Source organism: Rattus norvegicus, chromosome 3 (genome assembly GCF_036323735.1).
Source record: "Rattus norvegicus strain BN/NHsdMcwi chromosome 3, GRCr8, whole genome shotgun sequence".
NCBI lineage: Eukaryota > Metazoa > Chordata > Mammalia > Rodentia > Muridae > Rattus > Rattus norvegicus.
In genome coordinates this window covers 41,230,584-41,254,424 of record NC_086021.1, presented here as the reverse complement: position 1 = coordinate 41,254,424, position 23,841 = coordinate 41,230,584, and the positions used below count along the sequence as shown (strand labels likewise).

Here is a 23,841-nt window from a genome sequence, read left to right as displayed (position 1 = left end):
GCATCTTATATGCACTGGTGATGTAAATTCTGATGTTTCACCAGGTAACATCTAGGAACTTTAGTGTTTTGGATACCGAGGAACTCAAAGCAGCTCCATAGCAACATTATCTGGTCTTGGTGATTTCTTTAGGTCTTGCTCTAAAATACCCCAGGTTTCTGCTTCCGTTTGTGCATTTTAATCCTTCCCCTATTTGTAGTCCCTTCATTAATGACAGGAGACAGTTGAGTCAGAGGAACATCTATCTTTATCCCCAGTGACAGTGTCTTCACCCTTAAGGAGCTTCCTGTGGCCAGTCACTGGTGCTCCGCCCCGAGCAGCAGAATCGATGGCAAGTGCGCCGGAAGGCTTCCTTGACTTCCTTGTTTCTAAGGCTGTAGATGAGTGGGTTGAGAGCTGGAATGACGAGAGTATAGAACACTGATGCCATCTTGTCCGTGTCCAGGGCATAGCTGGAGCTAGGACGCAGATACATGAAAATAAGAGTCCCATATAGTATGGCTACAGCTGTGAGGTGAGAGCCACAAGTGGAAGCTGCCCTCCGACGGCCCTCAACTGACTGCATGCGGATCACAGCACCAGCGATGAATCCATAAGACACAGCAATAGCCAACACTGTGGCTGTCTGGATAAAACCACAGACAGCAAAAAGGAGGAGTTCATTTAGACTGGTGTCATTGCAGGAGATGGCAAGCAGTGGAGGAATATCGCAGAAGAAGCTGTTGACTTCTAGTGAGCCACAGAAGCTCAGGCGGAAGGTGAAAGTTGTATGTACAAAGGCACTCACTGCTCCTCCCAGGCCTGATGCCCCAAGGAGGGCCAGGCATAGACGGGGTGACATGACTGTGGTATAGAGGAGAGGGTTCCCAATGGCCACATAGCGATCATAGGCCATGACTGCTAACAGGCAACACTCAGCATCAGCCAACCCTGCAAAGACAAACATCTGGAGGGCACAGGCTGCATAAGGGATGGTGGCACGGGACAGTAGAAGATCCACTAGCATCTTGGGGCCTATGGCAGAGGAATAGAAGGCATCCAGCAGGGAGAGGTTGGCCAGGAAGAAGTACATGGGTGTGTGGAGCCTGGCATCTATACGGATGAGTAGCACCATTCCCACATTTCCCAGCAGGCTCATGAGGTAGATGGGCAGGAATATCAGGAAGAGGGTCACGCGCAGGTCCCAACGATTTGTGATCCCCAAGAGAATGAACTCAGCAGGCGTAACTCTGGACCAGGTGAAGTTCTCTGAGCTCATTCTTCTGGATGGAGACTAAGAAAGGAAGAGAGAGGGGAAATGAGAGAAAAGTTATGCCCATCACTGAGAGAGAGAGAGAGCTGTATCCCGGGGTCTAATCTTAACTGGACAAAATTACTCATTTGACCTTTGACAAACTATCTGACTCTCATACCCTGTTCTATCACTGAGACATCTGCAGGTTCATCTTCACAAGGGCAGAAGTTTCCTTAGTATGGCCCTTGAAGTTTGTTGAAAGGAACTCTTCCCATTGGATAAGGCCAGGGAAGGGAGTAGGCAGGTGTCCTAGGAGAACGAGGTGTGGGAGAAACAAGGATGTGCATGTTTGTCCTCTGCTTTTCTGAACCTTATTTTTTCTTCTATGTATGATGAGAGGAAAGCAGCAAGGACTGAGTAAGATAATGCATGTGAAGAGTCTCATACAGGGCCTGAAGTATAACAGGCATCCAGTGAAGGTTCAGTGAACAGAATCAGATGCGTTGGTTCCATACAGGGATAAAACAGCTTTAAGACAATCAACGTCTTGATAGGCAATGATGCTTCATACTCCTTTGTCTTCTCACTTATTCCTTTTGTCTAAGACCTGCTTCTTTGTTTATCTGCAGTGTGTGAAGCCCATTAGTGACCTACCCAGAGGAAACCAAACATCTTCCTCATCTGTGCCTGCCTCAGCACACACCCACTGGACCATCTCGTGCATTTAATTAATTGATTAATTTTGAGATAAGATCTATGTAGCCCTGGCTATCTTGGAACTCACTATGTAGCCAGACTGACTTTGATCTCAAGGATCTGCCTGTTACTGCCTCCCAAGTGCTGAGATTAAAGGTGTGCATCACTACATGTGGTTTAGACACATTTTTAAATTAAAGAAACTTTTAGAATTATTTATTTATACCCACATGTCTGTGTGCGAGTTTATGTGTGAGTCTGTGCATGTGTTTGAGTGCTCCAAGAGGCTAGAGGCGTCAGATTCCTTTGAACAGAAGTTAAAAGTGGTTGTAATCCACTTGATGTGTGTGCTGGAAATTAAATTCAGGTCCTCTGGAAAAGCAATGCTGAGCCATCTCTAAAGCCTTTGCTAAATTTTTTCAATGTGTTAACAACTGTGTATATTAAGGGATAGAATGTGATATTATGGTCTATGAATACACATTAGAAAGACCCTGTCAATAGTGGAACATAATAGAAGACCCAGGGATATACCCACACAACTGGATGCTTAAGTCTTGACAAACTTTTGAAAAATGTGCACTGGGAAAAGACAGTCATATCAACAAATGGTGCTGACAAAACCCACATAGTAGTGAGATTAGATCCCTATCTCCTCATCCTGCATAAAACCAATTCAAAGTAGATCAAAGATCCTCATCTAAAACCAGAAATGCTGAAGCTACTAAAAGTTCACATAAGGAAAACACACTAGGACATAGATAGATATGGCTAACAGATTTCTGAATATAAACTGCAATAGCACAGGAAACAGCCCCAAGAACTGACAAATGAGATCTCATGTTTTCAAAGCTTTTCCACAGCAAAAGAACTTAATGGAATGGAGAGACAGCCTGTAGAATGGGAGAAGATCTTCACCAGGTATATTTCAAACAAGGCTTAATATCTGCAATATACAAAGAACTGCAAAATTAAGCTTCAGAAAAAAAAACTGCCTATCAGTAAATGCGCCAATGATCGGAACAGACAGTTCTCAAAATAAGGTATAGAAATGGACACTTTAATAGGTGTTTAATATCTATAACCATGAAGGAAATGCAAATTAAAATGTCTTTGAGATTTCATCTGACTCTAGTCTGAATGGCCACTACCAACAAAATAAAGCATGATAAATGTTGGCAAGATGTAGGCAGAGAGAAACCCTTACCGTCTGTTGGTGGGAGTACAAACTGGTAGAGCCATTACAGATAGCAATGTGGAGGCTTCCCCCAAACTAAAGCATAACTACTACCATGCCCATCTGTCTCACTCCTGGACACTCAAAGGACTCCATATCTTATCAGAGAAATACTTGCAAGGCAGGAGAGTAGGTAACTGGAGGGAGAGCATTCAAAAATGTCCGCATGAGAAAGACTGGCAGCTCTTTAGCCTACCCAAGCTTCCCTCAGTCAATGGTACATGCTCTGAAAGGCTGGTGTTTGTATAAACCTGGGAGACGTGGGTACTTCCTTAAGACAGTGGATCACTGCAGAGTTCACCTCATCTCTTCCCTCACCTTTTTTTTTTGTGCTCTGGGAGCCAGGCTACAGGTGAGATATAGCCCCTTTGTATTGGTCCCTTAAACTGTCCCCTTCTCCATTACCATCCATGTGTCTCTGTGCAGTGCAGTGTTAATAAACACAAGAGCCCGGAAGCCCCGTCTCTGCCTTCTAGACTCAGATCCACACCTGCTATGCTTGCATATCATGTTCACTGCTATTTTTTTTTACAATAGCTAAGATGTAAAATCAGCCTAGATGCCCATCGACAAATGATGAGACAACAAAAAATCGGATACATGTTATTCAGTCATGAAGAAAAATAACATTCTATCATTTTCAGGAAATGGAAGGAACTATAGACATTATTTTAACAAAATGGTAATGAGGCTCCAACCCCACTCAGACATGTGTGCTGTCCATAAATGAAATCACTGCTGATGGCCAACGCCTTGTACATTTTGGCCTTTCCACATGAAAAGCAAACAGCACTCACCTTTACAACCTGGGGGGAAGCTCTGCTCTGGATGTCTCTCCATTTCTCCATCTGTAAGACGGGAAAAATCATAACAGAACATGGACGTTGCTATGAATCTTTCCCTCTGAAACTCCTCTGATCTGTGTAACTTCTCAGTTTCAGGCAGACCAGGATGACTACTGCCCACACTTAGCAAAACATAATTCATTCTTCCCAGGAGATGAGGAGCACATCTTGAGGAAGGCTCATACTGGATCTACTTTATCTGAAGAAAGGATTTGCCTTCAAGTATCTGACTCTCTAACTCCTGCAGCATTCACTGAGAGCATCCTGGCCATTTGGACGAATGTCTTTTGGCTTCTAGCTTTCCCTTGTCTTAATATTCCTTAGGGATTTTCTTAAAAGCCGGGATGGCTGTGATTGGCATAGCAGGCATCCTCATCTGTTTTTCTGATCTCTGCTTCCCCTGCCTTAAGTAATTTCCTTCTGTTTAGAACAATCCTACCTGGATCGTTGCATTCCAAAGAAAGGAAAAGTCTAGGACTCACAGATACAGGGAGCACACACAGAGTTAAGCTATGAACTATGGCCTCCTAGTCTCTTCTCCAACGATGTTTCTAAGTATCTCTTTTTAGTCTCTTCAAATTGAGTACTTTGGTCTGGATCAGTGGTTCTAGCTCTATGCCATGGTCTGATGCCATTAGGATTTAAGATGAACTTTGTAAAAAGGTGATTGCTACAGACAGTGCTCAAAAATTTTCAACAACTGTTCCAGAGTGAGGCTCAGAAGTCAGAAACTAAAAAAAAAATACTGATTCTCATTTAGAGCTGAGCTGGATCTTGCTGGCAGCTCTCCTCAGCTATGAACATGCATGACAGTCGATTGAAGGTGTCATTGAGTGCAGTATCTAGCTCAGAAAACCTGCAACCTGAGACTGCATTCCCAACAAAGTCCTAAAGGGTGGTGCTTTTGCTGCTGCTGGCTTGGACACTGTACATACCCCACGTGATAAGGACCAGTATTATCAGGGTTGACCCCTCAGGATTCCTAATTTCTGGAGGGATCTTTAAATTCTTTCCCGAAAGTTCCCTTCTTTTTGTGAAATTCCTCTGCCCAGGCCCCACTTCAATATGGTGAGGACAGACTGGCATTTCTCAATATGTAGCTTGTTCTTTTCTTGGAAATTTTTAGCTTATTCCTCACCAGCGTACAGACATTTAGTATGTTTTTTCCCTCATACCATGAATGTTATGAACTATGGGTTTAAGAACATACCAAGAAATAGAAGTGTATGGAGTTTTTGTAGCAGAGAAACTTCAGCCCAGCCTTAGAGATGACAGTGACAGAGGAAGGTAACAGGGTTGTGTCCCACTGAAGAAGTAAAAACAGGGTGACTTAAAATCTTCCTAGCCCTGAGGGAATGACCTATTTCTGTTTTCTTCTTGCTTTCTTCTTTCCACACTGTGGTTCCAAAGTCTTTGGAGACCCTTACCTCCGTATCCTTTGGGGACTCTGTGACAGTTTGTAGCTAGGGACTACTAAGGATAGCTCACTCTTTATTTTACCCCTGGGGATATTTTATAAGTTTGGTTGAATGAGTCCCCAGGCTTCGATTGGGTCCCTTTGGCTCACTTTTACATATCCATCCAATACACAGACATACTTTTTAATGTGTTATTAATAATCAGTATTATTATTATTACCCCTTAAATATTTTTGAGCCCTTCTACCCAAGCTCACACGTAGTTTTAATAAATTGCAGTGTTTCTTATGTTTGCAATCTCACCACATTCTTGTCTGCCACTTACACTCATCCTTTTTGCTACAGAGCAAGCGCCAATGTCACCAGCAGGAAGGCTCCTGAGGCAGTTATTCCTTCTCAGTAGGATCCTTGGAGACAGGATCTTCCTATGTGTCCCATTTTGACCAGAGTATGATGGAATTTCAAGGTATTTTACTTTCATTTTTCTGATAGTGAAACATATTGAACATGTATTTCTTCTTGAGAACTAGCTATTCAATTTATCTATTTATTGATTGGTTGATTTGTCAGTGCTGAATTTGTTGATTTCTTTATAGATTCTAGATAGGTGTATAGGTCAGATGTGTGGATGGAGAGACTTTTCCCCAATCATGAAGGTTATTTGTTCACTCCGCTGATAGTTGCCTTCACTGGACAGTAGCTTTTTATTGTTATGCAACCTCATTTGTGGACTCTTGCTAGGATTTCATAGGTCAGTAGGGTGTTTTCAGACAGTGCTTGCCCATTCCTGTATTTTGAATGCTTTCACTGTCTTTTTCTCCAGCAGTTTTAGGCTTTGCGACTTGACAAGTTCTTCAATCAATTTTGAATTGAGTTTTGTAGAGCATGAGAGGTAGGTATCTAGTTTCATTCCTATCATGATGTAGGTTTACATTTTCCAGAATACCAGCTGTTGAGGAGTCCATTTTTTTATTTTTTATTTTGTGGGGGATAATCTCTTGTGCACTGTATAAAACTTGTCTTTGTAACATTCAAATGCTGATTTCTGTATTGACAGAGAGTTAAGTACAGGCCAGACCTTGTTATTGTTATTTTTATGAATCATCACCTGTCTCGGTGTTTTGTAAACATTCTTCTCCATCACTTTCTCATTTGGTTTAATAAAGAGCTGACTAACTATAGCAAACTCTGAGAAAGAGTCAGAGGTTGGAGATTTGCCAGCAACACATGGAAGAAGAAACAGGTATCCATCCTTACTGAAGAGAAGTAATGAGCTATGTGGCAGGTGGGGACTAGGTGGTCAGGTTTACTTTGATGGAAGAGTTTATTTTATTTATATTTATTTTCATTTATTTATTTATTTATTTATTTATTTAGTATTACAATTTCTTCTTTTTTCCCAGTTTTTAAAATTGGGTAATTCTCATTTCAAATGTTATTCCATTTCCTGGTTTCCTGTCCATAAGCCCCCTAACCCCTCCCCCTTCCCCTCCCTTTCTATATGGGTGTTCCCCTCCCCATCCACCCCCCTAACTGCCACCCCAACAATCCCCTATACTGGGGGTTCAACCTTGGCAGGACCAAGGGCTTCTCCTTCCATTGGTACCCAGCAAGGCCATCCTTTGCTACATATGCAGTTGGAGTCATGGGTCAGTCCATGTATAGTCTTTGGGTAGTGGCTTAGTCACTGGAAGCTCTGGTTTATTGGTATTGTTGTCTTTATGGGATTGCAAGCCCCTTCAGCTCTTTCAATCTTTTTTCAGTTCAGGGTCCCATTCTCAGTTAAGTCATTTTCTGTATCCATTTTTCTGTTGAAGGGCATCTGGGTTCTTTCCAACTTCTGGCTATTATAATTAAGGCTGCTATGAACATAGTGGAACATGTGCCTTTGTTTTATGTTGACGCATCTTTTGGGTATACGCCCAGGAGAGGTATAGCCGGGTCCTCTGGTAGTGCAAAGTCCAATTTTCTGAGGAACTTCCAGACTGATTTTTAGAGTGGTTGTACCAGTTTGTAATCCCACCAACAGTGGAGGAGTGTTCCTCTTTCTCCACATCCTTGCCAGCATCTGCTGTTGCCTGAGGACTTTTTTTTTTTTTTGATATTAGCCATCTGACTGTTATGAGGTGGAATCACAGGGTTGTTTTGATTTGCATTTCCCTGATGACTAAGGATGTTGAACATTTCTTTAGGTGCTTCTCAGCCATTCAATATTCCACAGCTGTGAATTCTTTGTTTAGCTCTGTACCCCACTTTTAATAGTGTTGTTTGGCTCTCTGGAGTAAACCTTCTTGAGTTCTTTGCATATTTTGGATAATAACCTTCTAACAGATGTAGGATTGGTAAGACCTTTTCCCAATCTGTTGGTTGCCGTTTTGTCAGTGTCCTTTGCCTTACAGAAACTTTGCAGTTTTATGAGGTCCCATTTGTCGATTCTTGATCTTTGAGCATAAGCCATTGGTGTTTTGTTCAGGAAATTTTCCCCAGTGCCCATGTGTTTGAGACTCTTTCCCACTTTTTCTTCTATTAGTTTGAGTGTATCTGGTTTGATGTAGAGGTCCTTGAACCACTTGGACTTAAGCTTTGTACTGGGCAATAAGAATGGATCAATTTCATTCTTCTACATGGTGACCTCCAGTTGAGCCAGCACCATTTGTTGAAAATGCTATCTTTTTTCCATTGGATGACTTTGGCTCCTTTGTCAAAGATCAAGTGACCACAGATGTGTGGGTTCATTTCACTGATCTATCTGCCTGTCTCTGTACCATACACTTTTTTCACTATTGCTCTGTAATACTGTTTGAGGTATGGATGGTGATTCCCCCAGAAATTCTTTTATTTTTGAGAATAGTTTTAGGCATCCTGGGTTTTTTGCTATTCCAAATGAATTTGCCAATTGCTCTTTCTAACTCTATGAAGAATTGAACTGGGATTTTGATGGGGATTACATTGAATCTGTAGATTGCTTTTGGTAAAATGCTATATTTTATTATATTTTTACTATATTAATATTGAACTATCCCTGTGATGAAGCCTACTTGATCATGATGGATGATCATTTTGATGTGTTCTTGGATTTGGTATGTGAGAATTTTGAGTATTTTTGCATCAATATTAATAAGGGAAATTGGTCTGAAGTTCTCTTTCTTTGTTGGGTCTTTGTGTGATTTAGGTATAAGCATAATTGTGACTTCATAGAAGGAATTGCATGGTGCTCCTTCTGTTTCTGAATAGTTTGGACAGTATTGGTATGAGGTCTTCTACGAAGGTCTGATAGAATTCTGCACTAAACCAACTTGTCCTAGATTCTTTTTGGTTGGGAGACTTTTAGCAACTGCTTCTATTTCTTTAGGACTTATGGGGTTGTTTACGTGGTTTATCTGTTCCTGCTTTAACTTTGGTACCCGGTATTTGTGTAGAAAATTGTCCATTTCATCCAAATTTTCCAGTTTTGTTGAATATAGGCTTTTGAAGTAGGATCTGATGATTCTTTTAATTTCCTCAGATTCTGTTGTTATGTTTTCCTTTTCCTTTCTGATTTTGTTAATTTGGATAGACTCACTTTTTCCTCTGCTTAGTCTAGCTAAGGGTTTATCTATCTTGTTGATTTTCTCAAAGAACCAGCTCTTGGTTTTGTTGATTCTTTGCATAGTTCTTTTAGTTTCTACTTGGTTGATTTCAGCCCTGAGTTTGATTATTTCCTGCCTTCTACTCCTCTTGGGTGTACTTGCTTCTTTTTGTTCTAGAGCTTTTAGGTGTGGTGTCAAGCTGCTGACATATGCTCTCTCCTGTTTCTTTTTGCAGTCACTCAGAGCTATGAGTTTTCTTCTTGGCACAGCTTTCATTGCTTCCTATAAGTTTGGGTGTGCTCTATCTTAATTTTCATTTAATTCTAAGAAGTCTTTTATTTCTTTCTTTACTTTTTCCTTGACCAAGTTATCATTGAGTAGAGTGTTGTTCAACTTCCATGTATAGGTGGGCTTTCTGTCATTTTTGTTTTTATTGAAGACCAGTCTTAGTCCATGGTTCTCTGATAGAATGCATGGGATTATTTCTATCTTCCTTTATCTGTTGAGGCCTGTTTTGTGAATGATTATATGTTTAATTTTGGAGAAGGTTCCATGAGATGCTGAGAAGAAGGTATATCCTTTTGTTCTAGGATGGAATTTTCCATAAATATCTGTTATATCCATTTAATTCATTACTTCTATTAGTTTCTCTATGTGTCTGTTTAATTTCTGTTTCCATGATCTGTCCATTGATGAGAGTGGGGTGTTGAAATCTCCTGCTATTATTGTGTGAGGTACAGTGTGCACTTTGAGGTTTAGTAAGGTTTCTTTTATGAATGGGAGTCCCCTTGCACTTGGAACATAGATATTTAGGATTGAGAGTTAATCTTGGTGGATTTTATCTTTGATGAATATGAAGTATCCTTCCTTATCTTTTTTGATGGCTTTTGGTTGACAGTCAATTTTATTTAATATTAGAATGGCTACTCCAGTTTGCTTCTTAGGACCATTTGGTTGGAAAGTGGTTTTCTAGCCTTTTATTCTGAGGTAGTATCTGTCTTTGTCTCTGAGGTGTGTTTCCTGTATGTGGGAAAATGCTGAGTCATCTTTATATATCCAGTTTGTTAATCTATGTCTTTTTATTGAGGAATTGAGTACATTGATGTTGAGAGATATTAAGGAATAGTGATTGTTGCTTCTTGTTATGTTCATATTTAGAGGTGGGATTAAGTTTGTGTGTTTCTCTTCTTTTGGTTTTGTTGCAAGGAGATTACTTTCTTGCTTTTTCTAGGGTGTAGTTTCCCACCTTGTGTTGGGCTTTTCCATCTATTACCTTTGAAGTCTGCATTTGTAGAAAGATATTGAGTAAATTTGGTTTTGTCATGGAATATCTTGGTTTCTCCCTCTATGTTAATTGAGAGTTTTGCTGGATATAGTAGCCTGGCCATTTGTGTACTCTTAGGGTCTGTATGACAAATGTCCAGCATCTTCTGGCTATCATAGTCTTTGGTGAGAAGTCTGGTGTAATTCTGATAGGTCTGCCTTTATATATTACTTTCTTTTCTGGGCCAATCTATTTGGACTTCTTTAGGCTTCCTGTATGTTTATGGGCACCTCTTTCTCAGGCTATGGACCATTTGCTATCTATCTGCAGACTAAGATAATTTGCTTCTGCAGCTGATCCCCCATTTTAGCTCCTTGAAAGCTGGCAGCTACAGGCAACACCTCAAAGTGACACAGAGTGAGGCTAGATAAAGCCTCAGCAGGGAATTATGGTTCTCTTAGTTGAAGTCTGCAGAGAAAAGGGGAGGGGGACTTATCTCTGCCCTTTGTTCTCAGTTCTTGTATGACTCTCAGAGTGTGTGTTCACATGGTGAAAACACTCACTACAGGTCTACAAATAAATTCAGTAATTAATTAAATAAGAGGATAGAACAGAGAATACCTATGTGTATATACACTAGGAGCAATTATCTGACTTAACTTTCACCATTTGTTATTAGTTTGAAGGGTCATGGAAAGTTTTTGAAGTTTTGTTTATACAAACTCAGTCAATATCATATCTCCTGCTTTTGCATCTGAGGTCCTGTGGTGTATATCTTCTTTATGAGTTTTGGTTAATGGTTTCTGTAGCCCCTTGGAATATGCCCTAAGATCTAAAAATCTGCTGTTATCTCAAAAAAATTAAGCAGTCCTGTTACAAAAGAAATTCAAATGTCTCTGTCAGGGTCGCCAATTCTTGGTGACCCTAGCATGCTAGCTGTTTCTGAATACTATCTGAGTTTGGAGTCTTCCTTGAGCAATATTCAAACCCTTTCAAGATATCTAGGTGAGAGTCTTTCAAGCTAAGGCCGAGCTTTAATAATTATCAGAAAGTCTCCATGTCCTTACTTGGGTTACTGATGGGACAGTCCAGAGACATTCTTTAATATATAAATTTTTTGATATCTTGGTTAAAATTCAGATGTCTTTGATTGTGTGGTTTATTTCTTCATTCTTTATTCTATTTCATTGATTATTGTGCCATTGCCATGCTGTTTTTCCCCACTATGACTCTAGAATATAGCTTAAAATTCAACTATTCTGATGCTTCCAGCACCTCACCCTTCCATTTGGGATATTTTATATGTCTGTATCTGTATGAGTTGTAGGATTTTTCTCCCAGTTCTGCAAAGAATATCATTTGAATATTGGTGGAGATTGTACTGAGTTGGTGATTACTTTTTGTAAAGTAGACATTTCACAGTACAGATTCTTCTAATCTGTATGAATGGAAGATCTTTTCATATTCTTCCTAGTATTTTCTCTAATCTTTTTCTCCAGAATTCTGAGGTCTCTTGCTGCTTTTGTTAGGTGTATTACAGGACATTTAATTGGATATTTTAGGCTATTATGAATGTATCATTAGATTCTGGACTCCATCTGCATTTAAAGCTAAGGCTGTCCCACAGTACTCCAGACTGCTCAGAGAGAGCTGATCTCCCAGGAGTGCTCACATGCCTAATATCAGAAGCTCACAGGCCCACAGGATGCTCCAGTCAGAGACAGAAAGGGCAGGTAACACTAGAGATGGCAAGAGGCAAACACAAGAACCTAAGCAACAGAAACAAAGACTACTTGGCATCATCAGAATCTAGTTTTTCCACAATAGCAAGTGCTAGATACACTAACACACTGGAAAAGGAAGATGTGGATTTAAAATCACATCACACATCCTTAAGAAGGACATAAATAACTCCCTTAAAGAAATACAGGACAACACAGGTAAACAAGTAGAAATCCTTAAAATGGAAACACAAGAATCCCTTAAAGAATTACAGGAAAACACAACCAAACACATGAAGGAATTGAACAAAACTATCCAGGATCTACAAATTAAAATATAAACAATAAAGAAATCACAAAGGGAGAAAACCTTGGAGATAAAAAACCTATAAAACAGATCAGGAATCATAGATGCAAGCAAGCATCACCAATAGAATATAAGAGATAGAAAAGAACCTCAGGTGCAGAAGATACCATAGAAAACGTTGACAAAATAGTCAAAGAAAATACAAAGTGCAAAAAGCTCCTAGTTCAAACATCCAGAAAATCTAGAACACAATGAGAAGACCAAACCTAAGGATAATATGTATAAAAGAGAGTAAAGATTCTCAGCTTAAAGGGCCAGTAAATATCTTCAACAAAATTATAGAAGAAAACTTCCATAACCTAACGAAAGAGATTCTTATGAATATTCAAGAAGCCTACAGACCTCCAAATATATGGACCAGAAAAGAAATTTCTCTAGTCCCACGATAGCCAGAACACCAAATACACAAAGCAAATAAAGAATATTAAAAGCAGTGAGGGAAAAAGGTAAAGTAACATAGAAAGGCAGACATATTAGAACTACACCAGAGTTCTCAACAGAGACTATGAAAGTTTGAAAATCCTGGGCAGATGTCATACAGACCCTAAGAAAACACAAATGCCAGCCCAGGCTACTATATCCAGCAAAACTCTCAATTAACATAGATGGAGAAACAAAGATATTCCATGAGAAAACAAATTTACACTATATCTTCACACAAATCCAGGCCTATAAAGGATAATAGATAGAAATCTCCAACCCAAGGAGGGAAACTACCCTAGAAAAAGCAAGAAAGTAATCTTGCAACAAACCCAAGAGAAGACAGCCAGAGAAACATATTTCTACCTCTAACAACAGAAATAAAAGGAAACAACAATAACTTTTCCTTAATATCTCTTATATCAATGGATTCAATTCCCAACAAAAAGACATAGACTAACAGACTGCATGCATAAACAGGACACAGCATTTTGTCGCATACAGGAAACACCTCAGTGAAAAAGACAGACACTACCTCAGAGTAAAAGGCTGGAAAAAATTTTTTCCAAGGAAATGGTCCCAAGACACAAGCTGGAGTAGCCAGCTAATATCGAATTCTAATATTGAATAAAATCGACTCTCAAACAAAAGTTATCACAAAGAGATAAGGACGGACACTTCACATATATGAAAGGAAAAATCTACCAAGATAAACTCTCAATTCTGAACATCTATGCTCCAAATGCAAGTGTACCTACATTCATAAAAGAAACTTTACTAAAGCTCAAAGCATATATACCTGGTACATATATAAATGATAGTGACTATCATGTAAATTTTAGAAGTAATACAAATCCATTGGTAATTAGCATGTCACTTGAGATGGCTTCTTACTCTGAAACTCTGAACCTCCTCTCAAATAATTTGAAGAACAGTATCATAAAGAGCATCAATCCGTTGTTCCAAACACATAAATCCTCTTGAATACTCAAAACATTAGTAACACTTTTTGCTAAATGATTAGGTCATTGTTTTTAATAGATGAGTAGTACTCCATTGTGTAAATGTACCACATTCTCTGTATCCATTACTCTGTTGATTCTTTCCAGCTTCTGGCTATTATAAATAAGGCTACTATGAACATAGTGGAGCATGTGTCCTTGCTATATGTTGGAGCATCTTTTGGGTGTATGCCCAGAGTGGTATACCTGGGTCCTCAGATAGTACTATGTCCAATTTTCTGAGGAACCACCAGACTGATTTCCAGAGTGGTTGTAATAGCTTGCAATCCCAAGAAAAATGGAGGAGTGTTCCTCTTTCTCCACATCCTCCCCAATATCAACTGTCACCTGAGTTTTTGATCTTAGCATTCTGACTGGTATGAGGTGGAATCTTAGGGTTGTTTCGATTTGCACTTTCCTGATAACTAAGAATGTTGAACATTTCTTTAAGTGCTTCTCTGCCAGTCAGTGTTCCTCAGTTGAGAATTCTTTATGTCTTTACCCCATTTTTAATAGGATTATTTGATTCTCTGGAGTCTAACTTTTCTTTGTATATATTAGATATTAGCCATCTATCAGATGTAGGATTGATAAAGACTTTTTCCCAATTTGTTTTTTTCCCTGTTTGTCCTATTGGCTGTGTCCTTTGCCTTACAGAAGCTTTGCAATTTTATGAGATCCTATTTGTCAATTCTTGATCTTAGAGTATAAGCCACTGGTGTTCTGTTCAGGAAAATTTCCCTATTGGCCATGTGTTCGAGGCACTTTCCCCCTTTTCTTCCATTAGTTTGAGTGTATCTGGTTATATGTGGAGTTCTTTGATCCACTTTGACTTAAGCTTTGTACAAGGTGATAAGAAGGGGTTGATTTGCATTCTTCTAAAATCTGACCTCCAGTTGGACGAGCATGATTTGTTGAAAATGCTATCTTTTTTCCACTGGATGGTTTTAGCTCCTTTGTCAAAGAAAAAGTAGCCATAAGTATGTGGGTTCATTTCTGGGTCTTCAATTCTATTCTGCTGATCTACCTGCCTGCCTGTCTCTGTACCAATACCATGCAGGTTTTTTTCACGATTTTGTCACGATTTTTATCACGATTGCTCTGTAATACAGCTTGAGATCAGGGATGAGGATTTCTCCAGAAGTTCTTTTATAGTTAAGAATAGTTTTTGTTATCCTGGTTTTTTTGTTATGCCAAATGATTTTGCAAATTGCTCTTTCTAACTTTATGAAGAATTGATTTGATATTTTGGTGGGGATTGCATTGAATCTGCAGATTACATTCAGCAAGGTTCCCATATTTACTATATTAATCCTACCAATCTATAAGCATGGGAGATCTTTCCATCCTCTGAGATCTTTGATTTCTTTCTTCAGAGATTTGAAGTTCTTGTCATACAGATCTTTCACTTGCTTGGTTAGAGTCACACTGAGGTATTTTTTTATTGTTTGTGACTATTTTGAAGGGTGTCATTTTCCTAATTTCTTTCTCAGCCTCTTTATCCTTTGAGTAGAGGAAGGCTACTGATTTGTTTGAGTTAATTTTTCACCCAGTCCCTTTGCTGAAGTTGTTTTTCAGCTGTAGGAGTTTTTTTGGTGGAAGTTTTGGGGTCACTTAAGTATACTATCATGTTATCTGCAGATAGTGGTATTTTGACTTCTTCCTTTCCAATTTGTCTTCCTTTAACCTCCGTTGGTTGTCTAATTGCTGTGGCTAGGATTTAGAGTATTATATTAAATAGTGAGAGAGGGGGAAGTCTTGTCTAGTCCATGATTTTAGTGGTATTGCTTCAAGTTTCTCTCCATTTATTTTGATGTTGGTTATAAACTGGTTTGCTGTATATTTCTTCTACTATGGGACTTGAATTCTTGACTTTTCCAAGACTTTTAATATGAAGGGGGTGTTGATTTTTGTCAAATACTTTCTCAGCATCTAATGACATTATCATGTGTTTTTTTCCTTTGAGTTTGTTTATATAGTGGATTCAGCTGATGAATTTCCATATATTGAATCTTCCCTGCATCCCTTGGATAAACCCTACTTGATCATAATGAATGATCATTTTGATGACTGTCTTGGATTTGGTTTCTGAGAATTATATTGAGTATTTTTGCAACTATATTCATGAGGTAAATTGGTCTGATGTTCTCTTTGTTGTTTTTTTGTGTGCTTTAGGTATAAGCATACTTGTGATATTAAAGAAAGAATTTTGTAGTTCTTTCTGTTTCTATTTTGTGGAATAGTTTGAAGAGTATTTGTTATTCAGTCCTCTTCGAAGGTCTGATAGAATTCTGCACTAAACTCATCTGGTCCTTGGCTTTTCTTGGTTGGGAGACTTATAGTGACTGCTTCTATTTCTTTAGAGGTTATAGGACTGGTTAGATGGCTTATCTTATCCTGATTTAACTTTGGTACCTGGTATATGTCTAGAATATTTTCAATTTCTCCCAGATTTTCTAGTTTTGTTGAGTATAGGCTTTTGTAGTAGGATCTGATGATTTTTGGCTTTCCTCTGATTCTGTTATGTCTTCCTTTTGATTTCTGATTTTGTTAATTTGGACACTACCTCTGTGCCTTCTGGTTAGTCTTGCTAAGGGTTTATCTATCTTGTTGATTTTCTCAAAGAACCAGCTCCTGGTTTTGTTGATTCTTTGTACAGTTCTTTTTGTTTCTACTTATCTGATTTCAGCCCAGAGTTTGATTATTTCCTGCCATCTACTCCTCTTGGATGTATTTGCTTCTTTTTGTTCTAGAGCTTTCAGGTATGCTTTCGAGCTGCCAGTAAGTGTTCTTTCCAGTTCTTTTGATTTTTTTGGTTCTTTATTTTTGATTTTCTTTTTGTTTTGTGGAGGCGCACAGAGCTATGAGTTTTCCTCTTACCACTGCTTTCATTGTGTCTTATAAGTTTTGGTATGTTGTGCCTTCATTTTCATTAAATCTAAAAAGTCCTTAATTTCTTATTTTTTCCTTGGCCAAGTTATTGAGTAGAATGTTGTCCAGTTTCCATGTGTATGTGGGCTTTGTTTTGTTTGCTTGTTTGTTTTTGTTATTGAAGACAAACCTTAGTCCATAGTGATCTGATAGGGCGCATGGGATTATTTCAGTCTTCCTATATCTGTTAAGGCCTGTTTTCTGGCCAATTATATGGTCAGTTTTGGAGAAGGTACCATGAGGTGCTGAGAAGAAGGCATATTCTTTTGTTTTAGGATGAAATGTTCTATAGAATATCTGTTAAACCCATTCTTTTCATAATTTTTGTTAGTTTCAGTGTGTCTCTGTTCAATTTTTGTTTCCATGATCTGTTCACTGATGAGAGTGTGGCGTTTATGTTTACCACTATTGTTGCGTGAGGTGCTATGTCTGCTTTGAGCTTTAGTAAAGTTTGCCTGTTTGTTTATTTATTTATTTGAATGTGGGTGTCCTTGAATTTGGAGCATAGATGTTCAAAATTGAAAGTTCTTCTTTGTAGTTTTTTCCTTTGACTTTTATCGAGTGTTTCCATGTCTTTTTTGATAACTTTTTGTTGAAAGTTGATTTTATTCATAACTTAAAGTGATCTATCAAGAATTATACAAGCCTCTCATGGGCCTAAGGAATACTTCTCCAGCTACCCTCTTGGGGTGGCCAATGTCTGGCATCTATATTCTTGATGATTGTTTCTTTTTCATCCATTCTGTTTTTTTTAATAAAATTCTGAAAGCCTCTTGATTTTATTCGATATTAGGATGACTATACCAGTTTGTTTCTTGGGACCATTTGCTTGGAAAAAAATTTCCCAGTCTTTTACTGTGAGGTATTGCCTGTTTTTCTCACTGAGGTGCATTTCCTGTATTTAGCAAAATGCTGGGCTCTGTTTATGTATTCACTCTGTTAGTCTATGTCTTTTTATTGGGAATTGAGTCCATTAATGTTAAGAGATATTAAGGAATAATGATTGTTGCTTTCTGTTTTTTTTCTTTCTTACAGGTGGGAATATGCTTGTGTGGCTCTCTTCTCTTGGGCTTGTTGAAAGATTACTTTCTTTCTTATTCTTGGGTGTAGTTTCCCTCCTTGTATTGAAGTTTCCAATCTATTATCCTTTGTAGGGCTAGATTTGTGTGAATATATAATGTAAATTTGGTTTTGTCATGGAATATCTTGGTTTCTTCATCTCTATTAATTGAGAGTTTGCCTGGACTGGCCTTTGTTTTCTCTTCGGATCTGTACGACCTCTGCCCAGGATCTTCTGGCTTTCCAGGTCTTTGGTGAGAAGTCTGGTGTAATTCTGATAGGTCTGCCTTTATATGTTACTTTACCTTTTCCTGTTACTGCTTTTGATATTCTTTCTTTGTTTTTTGCATTTTGTGTTTCGACTATTATGTGATGGAAGGAATTTCTTTTCTGCTCCAGTCTACTTGGAGTTCTGTAGACTTCCTGTATGTTCATGGAAATCTCTTTCTTTAGATTTGGGGAGTTTTCTTCTATAATTTTGTTGAAGATATTTACTTGCTCTTTAGCTTGGTTATCTTTGCTCTCTTCTATACCTATTATCTTTAGGTTTGGTGTTCTTATTGTTTCCTGTATTTCCTGGATGTTTTGGGTTAGGAGTTCTTTTTTTGGATTTTCTTTGACTGCTGTATCAATATTTTTTATAGTGTGTTCTGCACCTGAGATTCTCTCTTCAATCTCTTGTATTCTGTTGGTGTTACATCTATGACTCCTGATCTCTTTCTTAGGTTTTCTATCTCAAAGGTTGTCTCTCTTTGTGATTTCTTTATTGTTTCTATTTCCATTTTTATATCCTGGTTGGTTTTGTTCAATTTCTTCACCTCTCTGTGTTTTCCTGTAATTCTCAAGAGATTTTTGTGTTTTCTCTTTAAGGGCTGCTACCTGTTTACCTCTGTTTTTCTGTATTACTTTAAGGGAGTTATTTATGTCCTTAAAGCCCTCTATCATCATCATGAGATATAGCCCTGATTTTTAAGTCCAAATCTTGCTTTTCCAGTGTGATGGGCTATCCAGGACTTACTGTAGTAAGAGAACTGTGTTCTGATGTTGCCAAGTATCCTTGTTTTCTGTTTCTTATATTCTTTAGTTTACCTCTTGCCATCTGGTTATCTCTAGTGTTACCTGCCCGTGTACTTTCTTCGACTGCAGCTTGTTTCTCCTGTGATCCTGGTTATGTCAGAACTCCTCAGAGTCCTGCTGTCTCTGAGATCCTGTGATTCTTGGATTCTGTGATCCTTAGATCCTGGCTGTGTCCGATCCTCTGGTAGTTGAGCTTCCTCTGTGATCCTGTGATCCTGGGAGCTTCAAAGCACCTCTGATTCTGGGCTTGTTAGAGCATCTGGAAGCTGGGCTTCCTCTGGGTGTTGTGGTACTTGGTGCGGAGCCAGGGCCCAAGGCCTGCTTAGGGTACTGGTTCAGACTGGAAGGAACTCATGCCTCTGGATGGGTGGGGGTTTCTGCATCCCTGGATCTTGTGGGACCCCTTTATTCCTCACCTCTGATCCTGAGCGTTTTAGAGCACCTGGAAGTTGGGTTTCTTCTGGGTGTTGTGGGACTGGGTGCAGAGCCAGCACCCAATGCTTGCTCAAGTCACTGGTTCAGACCAGAAGGGCTAAACAACTCTTTAAAGAGGAGTAATAACTCTTGTAGAGAGGGCTAGATGAAAGAACATAACAATGTCAGTGTTTTCTATTCTAAAGATCATACATTGTTTCATTAAAAACATACTATATGGAAACAAATCAATGAATAGAATACTTTAAAAGAATGAATTTCATGGTATATGAATTTTATTGCAATAAAGTATTTGTTAAAGAATAGCACACCACACAAAAGGGAAAAATCAGTGTCTTATGAACCATGCACTGGGAATTTTTTTGTAGTATCAGATTTATTTTCTCAGTTCTTAGTGGTTAGAAATACTTTAGAGATTTAAAAAATGATTTATTTTATTGGTATTAGTATTTTGCCTGCATGTATATATGTGTACTACATTTGTGTCTGGTACCTGTGGAGGCCAGAAGAGAGTGTCAAATTCTCTGGAATTGGATTTATAGATGGCGTGTGGGTGTTGACAACCAAACCTTGGTCCTCTGTAACAAACAATGAGTGTCCTTTACTCCTGAACAATTTTTCCAGCTCCAGAATTGTTTTATAAATATAATATTGATGGAACTCACAAGAATGAAGCTTACTGGTTTAATTGAATGTTCATTTAAAACTTTTTATGCAATAAAGAAAATAAAGCAAAGTTTTTCTATGTCATAAAAGTTGAAGCAAGCTGGTGAGATGGCTCAGTGACTGGTCAAGTGCTTGATGTTGAGTTAAACAGTCTGAACTAAGTATCTGTAATCTTCCTGGTGGATGGAAAGAATGGATTTCTCAAGCTGCCTTTTGATTTCCATACCTACCCTGTGATGAATACACTTAAACACAAAGCAAATAGATAAATAACATGTAAAAAGTTTTTTTTAATTTAATCAGGAAGAAGTGATTGAGAAAATTTGGATAAAGAAAAGTTAATTTGTTTGTTTGTTTGTTTGTTTGTTTGTTTTGAGACAGAGTTTCTCTGTGTAGCTCTGGTTGTCCTAGGACTCGCTCTGTAGACCAGGCTTGCATTGAACTCAAGAGATGGTGAATCTCTGGCTTTGCCTCCCAAGAGCTGGGATTAAAGGCATAAACCACTATCACCCAGTAAACAGTTAAAGTTTGAAATTAAAATGGATTTAAACGTATCACTGAAACAGAGAATAAATTAAAAATATTATAAGCACAATCGATTTTATGAACAGATCAAATGCAAGTAATTAAAAATTGATATCTTTTTGGTCAGTAATGTTAATAATATTGAGTCCAAAATGACTGGTAAGGATATCAAGACAGAAAATATTCTCAAAATCTATGGAGAGGGGAGGTGGGGACCAAGTGCTCATGCCCAACTGGGAATTATATACAGCGGATAGTGCTGGAAGATGGAGTCAGATTTTTTAAGAATGTAGCCCCTGGTCAGTTGACCATGCTCCAGTGTAGAGATTCATACCCAGGAGTGTTTGGACATCAGGAGTTAGACATGATGGATTTGAAAGAGAAGAAGACTAATGTTGCCTGAGGAGAGAAGGGATTAGATCTGGTCGGAATTGGGAGAAGGGTTGAATATATATTGTCAAAATAAATTGTATAACATTCTCAAAAACATAAAAATTCATTAAAAATGAAAAAATAGTATATAATTGTTTGGAATGCATATTGCTAACAGATTGCTAGTAATTTTGGCAACATAGATCATGAGCCTGTAAACTCCACTTACTACAGATTTGAAATTTAATGTGGATAAGATTGGAAAGGCAGAAATTATCAGAGAGGGCAAACAGATTAAGAAGAAAAGGCTTGAGAGGAAAACACATATTGTAGTATGAGCATCTTTAAATTTATTTTGATTTGGGCATTTAGACTTGATCTGTATATAAAGAACTGTGTTGTATCACAGCTGGAAAAAGGTAAACACATTTAAAGACATGACTATTTCTGTCATAATATTTTAAGACATTATATGAATCATGGTAGTTGCTTGTAGTATGACATTAATTGTATAAGTGTTAATGTAACCCCCCCCACCAGCAGAACAAAGTATTTCCTAATTAACAAAGAAGAAATCAATTCATCTGTCAGAGCTGTAGTGTTTTCTGTACCTAGGTTTTTCTACACTATTCTTGATTTTTCAGATGAAGTGTACACTCTCTTTCTTGGTGCTAGAGTCACTATATATAGGTTAATGCATATAAATGCATTTCTTTTAATCCAAGGTTGAACTAAGGCCTGAAATCTAGTGACTTCACCAAGGTCTACATATCCAAATATTCATGCCAACAATACTTGTCCTTGGAAATGATTTCTTCATATTACTCTGTGACCATAAAAGACTTGACCATTTTTTTGCCTGTTAACATTTTTGTGGCCCCATTCTTGGATTAAATTATCTTCTTAGATAAGTAGTCTCCATGACTTCAAGTATCATTCACGTCTTTGTACCTTAGCCTGTAGATAGAGGATTTGGTGTAGGAGTGACCATTGCATATACCACAAATTCCACTATTTCCAAATCTATGGAGTAGGAAGATGGTGATTGGAAATATACAAGAAGAAGGTTTCATAGAAGAGAGTAACCATCATCAGATGAGAGCTGCACATAGTAAAGACCTTGTGTTTTTCCCCTGTTGAGAGGATCATCATCAGAATGATTGGTCAGGGTCATCCCAGTGATTTTAAAACAAAATGGATTATTGATGCAGTCCCTGGTTGCTTCTCAGTGGCTGAAGGCAGTTTATAATCCTGAAAACACTGTTGTATACCTAGGGTACAAGACTTGGATCATGCGGGTTGGATCTGACCTGAAAACCTTTATCCTGCAGTCAGTCTTATATGGTTCCAGAAAATACTATGCAAGCTGCCAAGGGAGGGAAACAATTAAACAGAGAAACTTAGTGGCAACTCATATGAATCACTACAAAACCCAGCATGGCACTCACATGTCTGTGGAAATCAATAGCTGTCTGATCAACTCAATGCTGACTCAACAGGAGGGGAACCATGCCTAGTAACCTAGAAGATTGCTAGGTCTAGAAGACCTTAAAAAAAGAATCTTCTTAGCAACTTTGCTAGATCAGCATAATTCCTTACTACATTCTAAATCTTAGCCTTATACCCACAGGTAAGTACAGGTACCACCCCTTAGCAAAGAAGCACCTCTTTGCAGCAAATAAAGACTACTATTGAAAACTACAATTGGACATGATGCAGAGATTGACTGACCATGAATAGCTCAACCTTAATGTAGGATACATCACAGTTCCTGCATCTGTGGCTCAAGGAACATGACAGATGAGGGGGCAGCAAGATTGCAAGAGTCAGAATACCAGGAGGTCTGTTTTGAAAGTCTCTCTTAGAAATGGCTGCATAAACAAGGACAATGGAAATACCATAGAGTTGCTGATTTTTCAGGGTCCCACCCCTAGACAAAGAAATGAAGTCAATTAATGACTGCTGGGAGAAGGACACAGTCTCTTCCAGAGATGAGCCACTTTTTGGCTGTTCAATGCACAGTGGTCAGCTAGCTATGACCATATACAAACAAACAACCAAAAATTGACTCAGCAGGTTTTATGTATGTGTATAAAGAACAACAACAACGACAACAACATTACTAATACTAATACTAATACTAATACTAATACTAATACTAATAAAAGAGGCTATCAATTTGACAGTGGGGGAATATAGGAGGAAATTTAGGGAGGGTAATTGGGAGGAAATAGAAGAAAGAAAGGGAGGAAGAAAGGTGATGTAAATTCTATTTTAATTAAAACAAATTAAAAAAAAACCTGTGTGAATGGAATGGGAAGATTGCACATCAGAAAAAGGAAGAAAAGTGGCCATGGATGGGTAAGATGCATAAAGGTGAGACACAATTTAGGTGATTCAATTTTGGGAAGTTTAAGTGGGATGCAGAACAGGATAATAAAATAAGTGTGAATTCTGGCCTAGAAAGACCTATTCTACCTACTGTCTCCAGCCAAGGTCTATCTACTTCAAGTTGTCTCTGAAGCTAGCCTTGGTTGGCTGTGAGGTTGTCACATCACAGCTCTTTACAGTACTGGTCTTTTCTGGTAATCCCAGTTTAAGTGAAGACATTCTCAAGTGGCTGTATGGGTGTGTTTCTTGATAGAGTCTACATTTCCTTACCATGTGGTCTGCTTTTATGCATGCCATTTCTGAAAAAAAAATTAAACCATGAGAAAATGGAAAAAATGCTGACATTTTAAAGAACTCTACATGCATAGAATGTTTTGATTGTACTGTTAGTATAAGAAATCACATGGAGGGAGACATTCTTTGTTTTTGTTTTGTTTTGGTTTTTTTTTGTTTTTGTTTTTGTTTTTTTTTTTTTTTTTTTTTTTTTTTTTCTGGAGCTGGGGACCGAACCCAGGGCCTTGCACTTGCTAGGCAAGCACTCTACCACTGAGCTAAAATCGCCAACAGAGGGAGACATTCTGATATGACAATTTGCAACTAAAATTGTTAGGTG

The 23,841-nt window shown here is 38.3% G+C and overlaps 1 protein-coding gene and 1 pseudogene across 1 annotated transcript; both read right to left on the bottom strand.

Annotated features, from left to right (window-relative positions):
* Nucleotides 1-274: 274 nt before the first annotated feature.
* On the bottom strand, nt 275-1,258 carry Or5c1 (olfactory receptor family 5 subfamily C member 1). Its single transcript, NM_001000397.1, has one exon. It carries the CDS (start codon nt 1,256-1,258, stop codon nt 275-277), a length of 984 nt encoding a protein of 327 aa, NP_001000397.1.
* Nucleotides 21,764-21,992, bottom strand: Olr433-ps (olfactory receptor pseudogene 433; annotated as a pseudogene).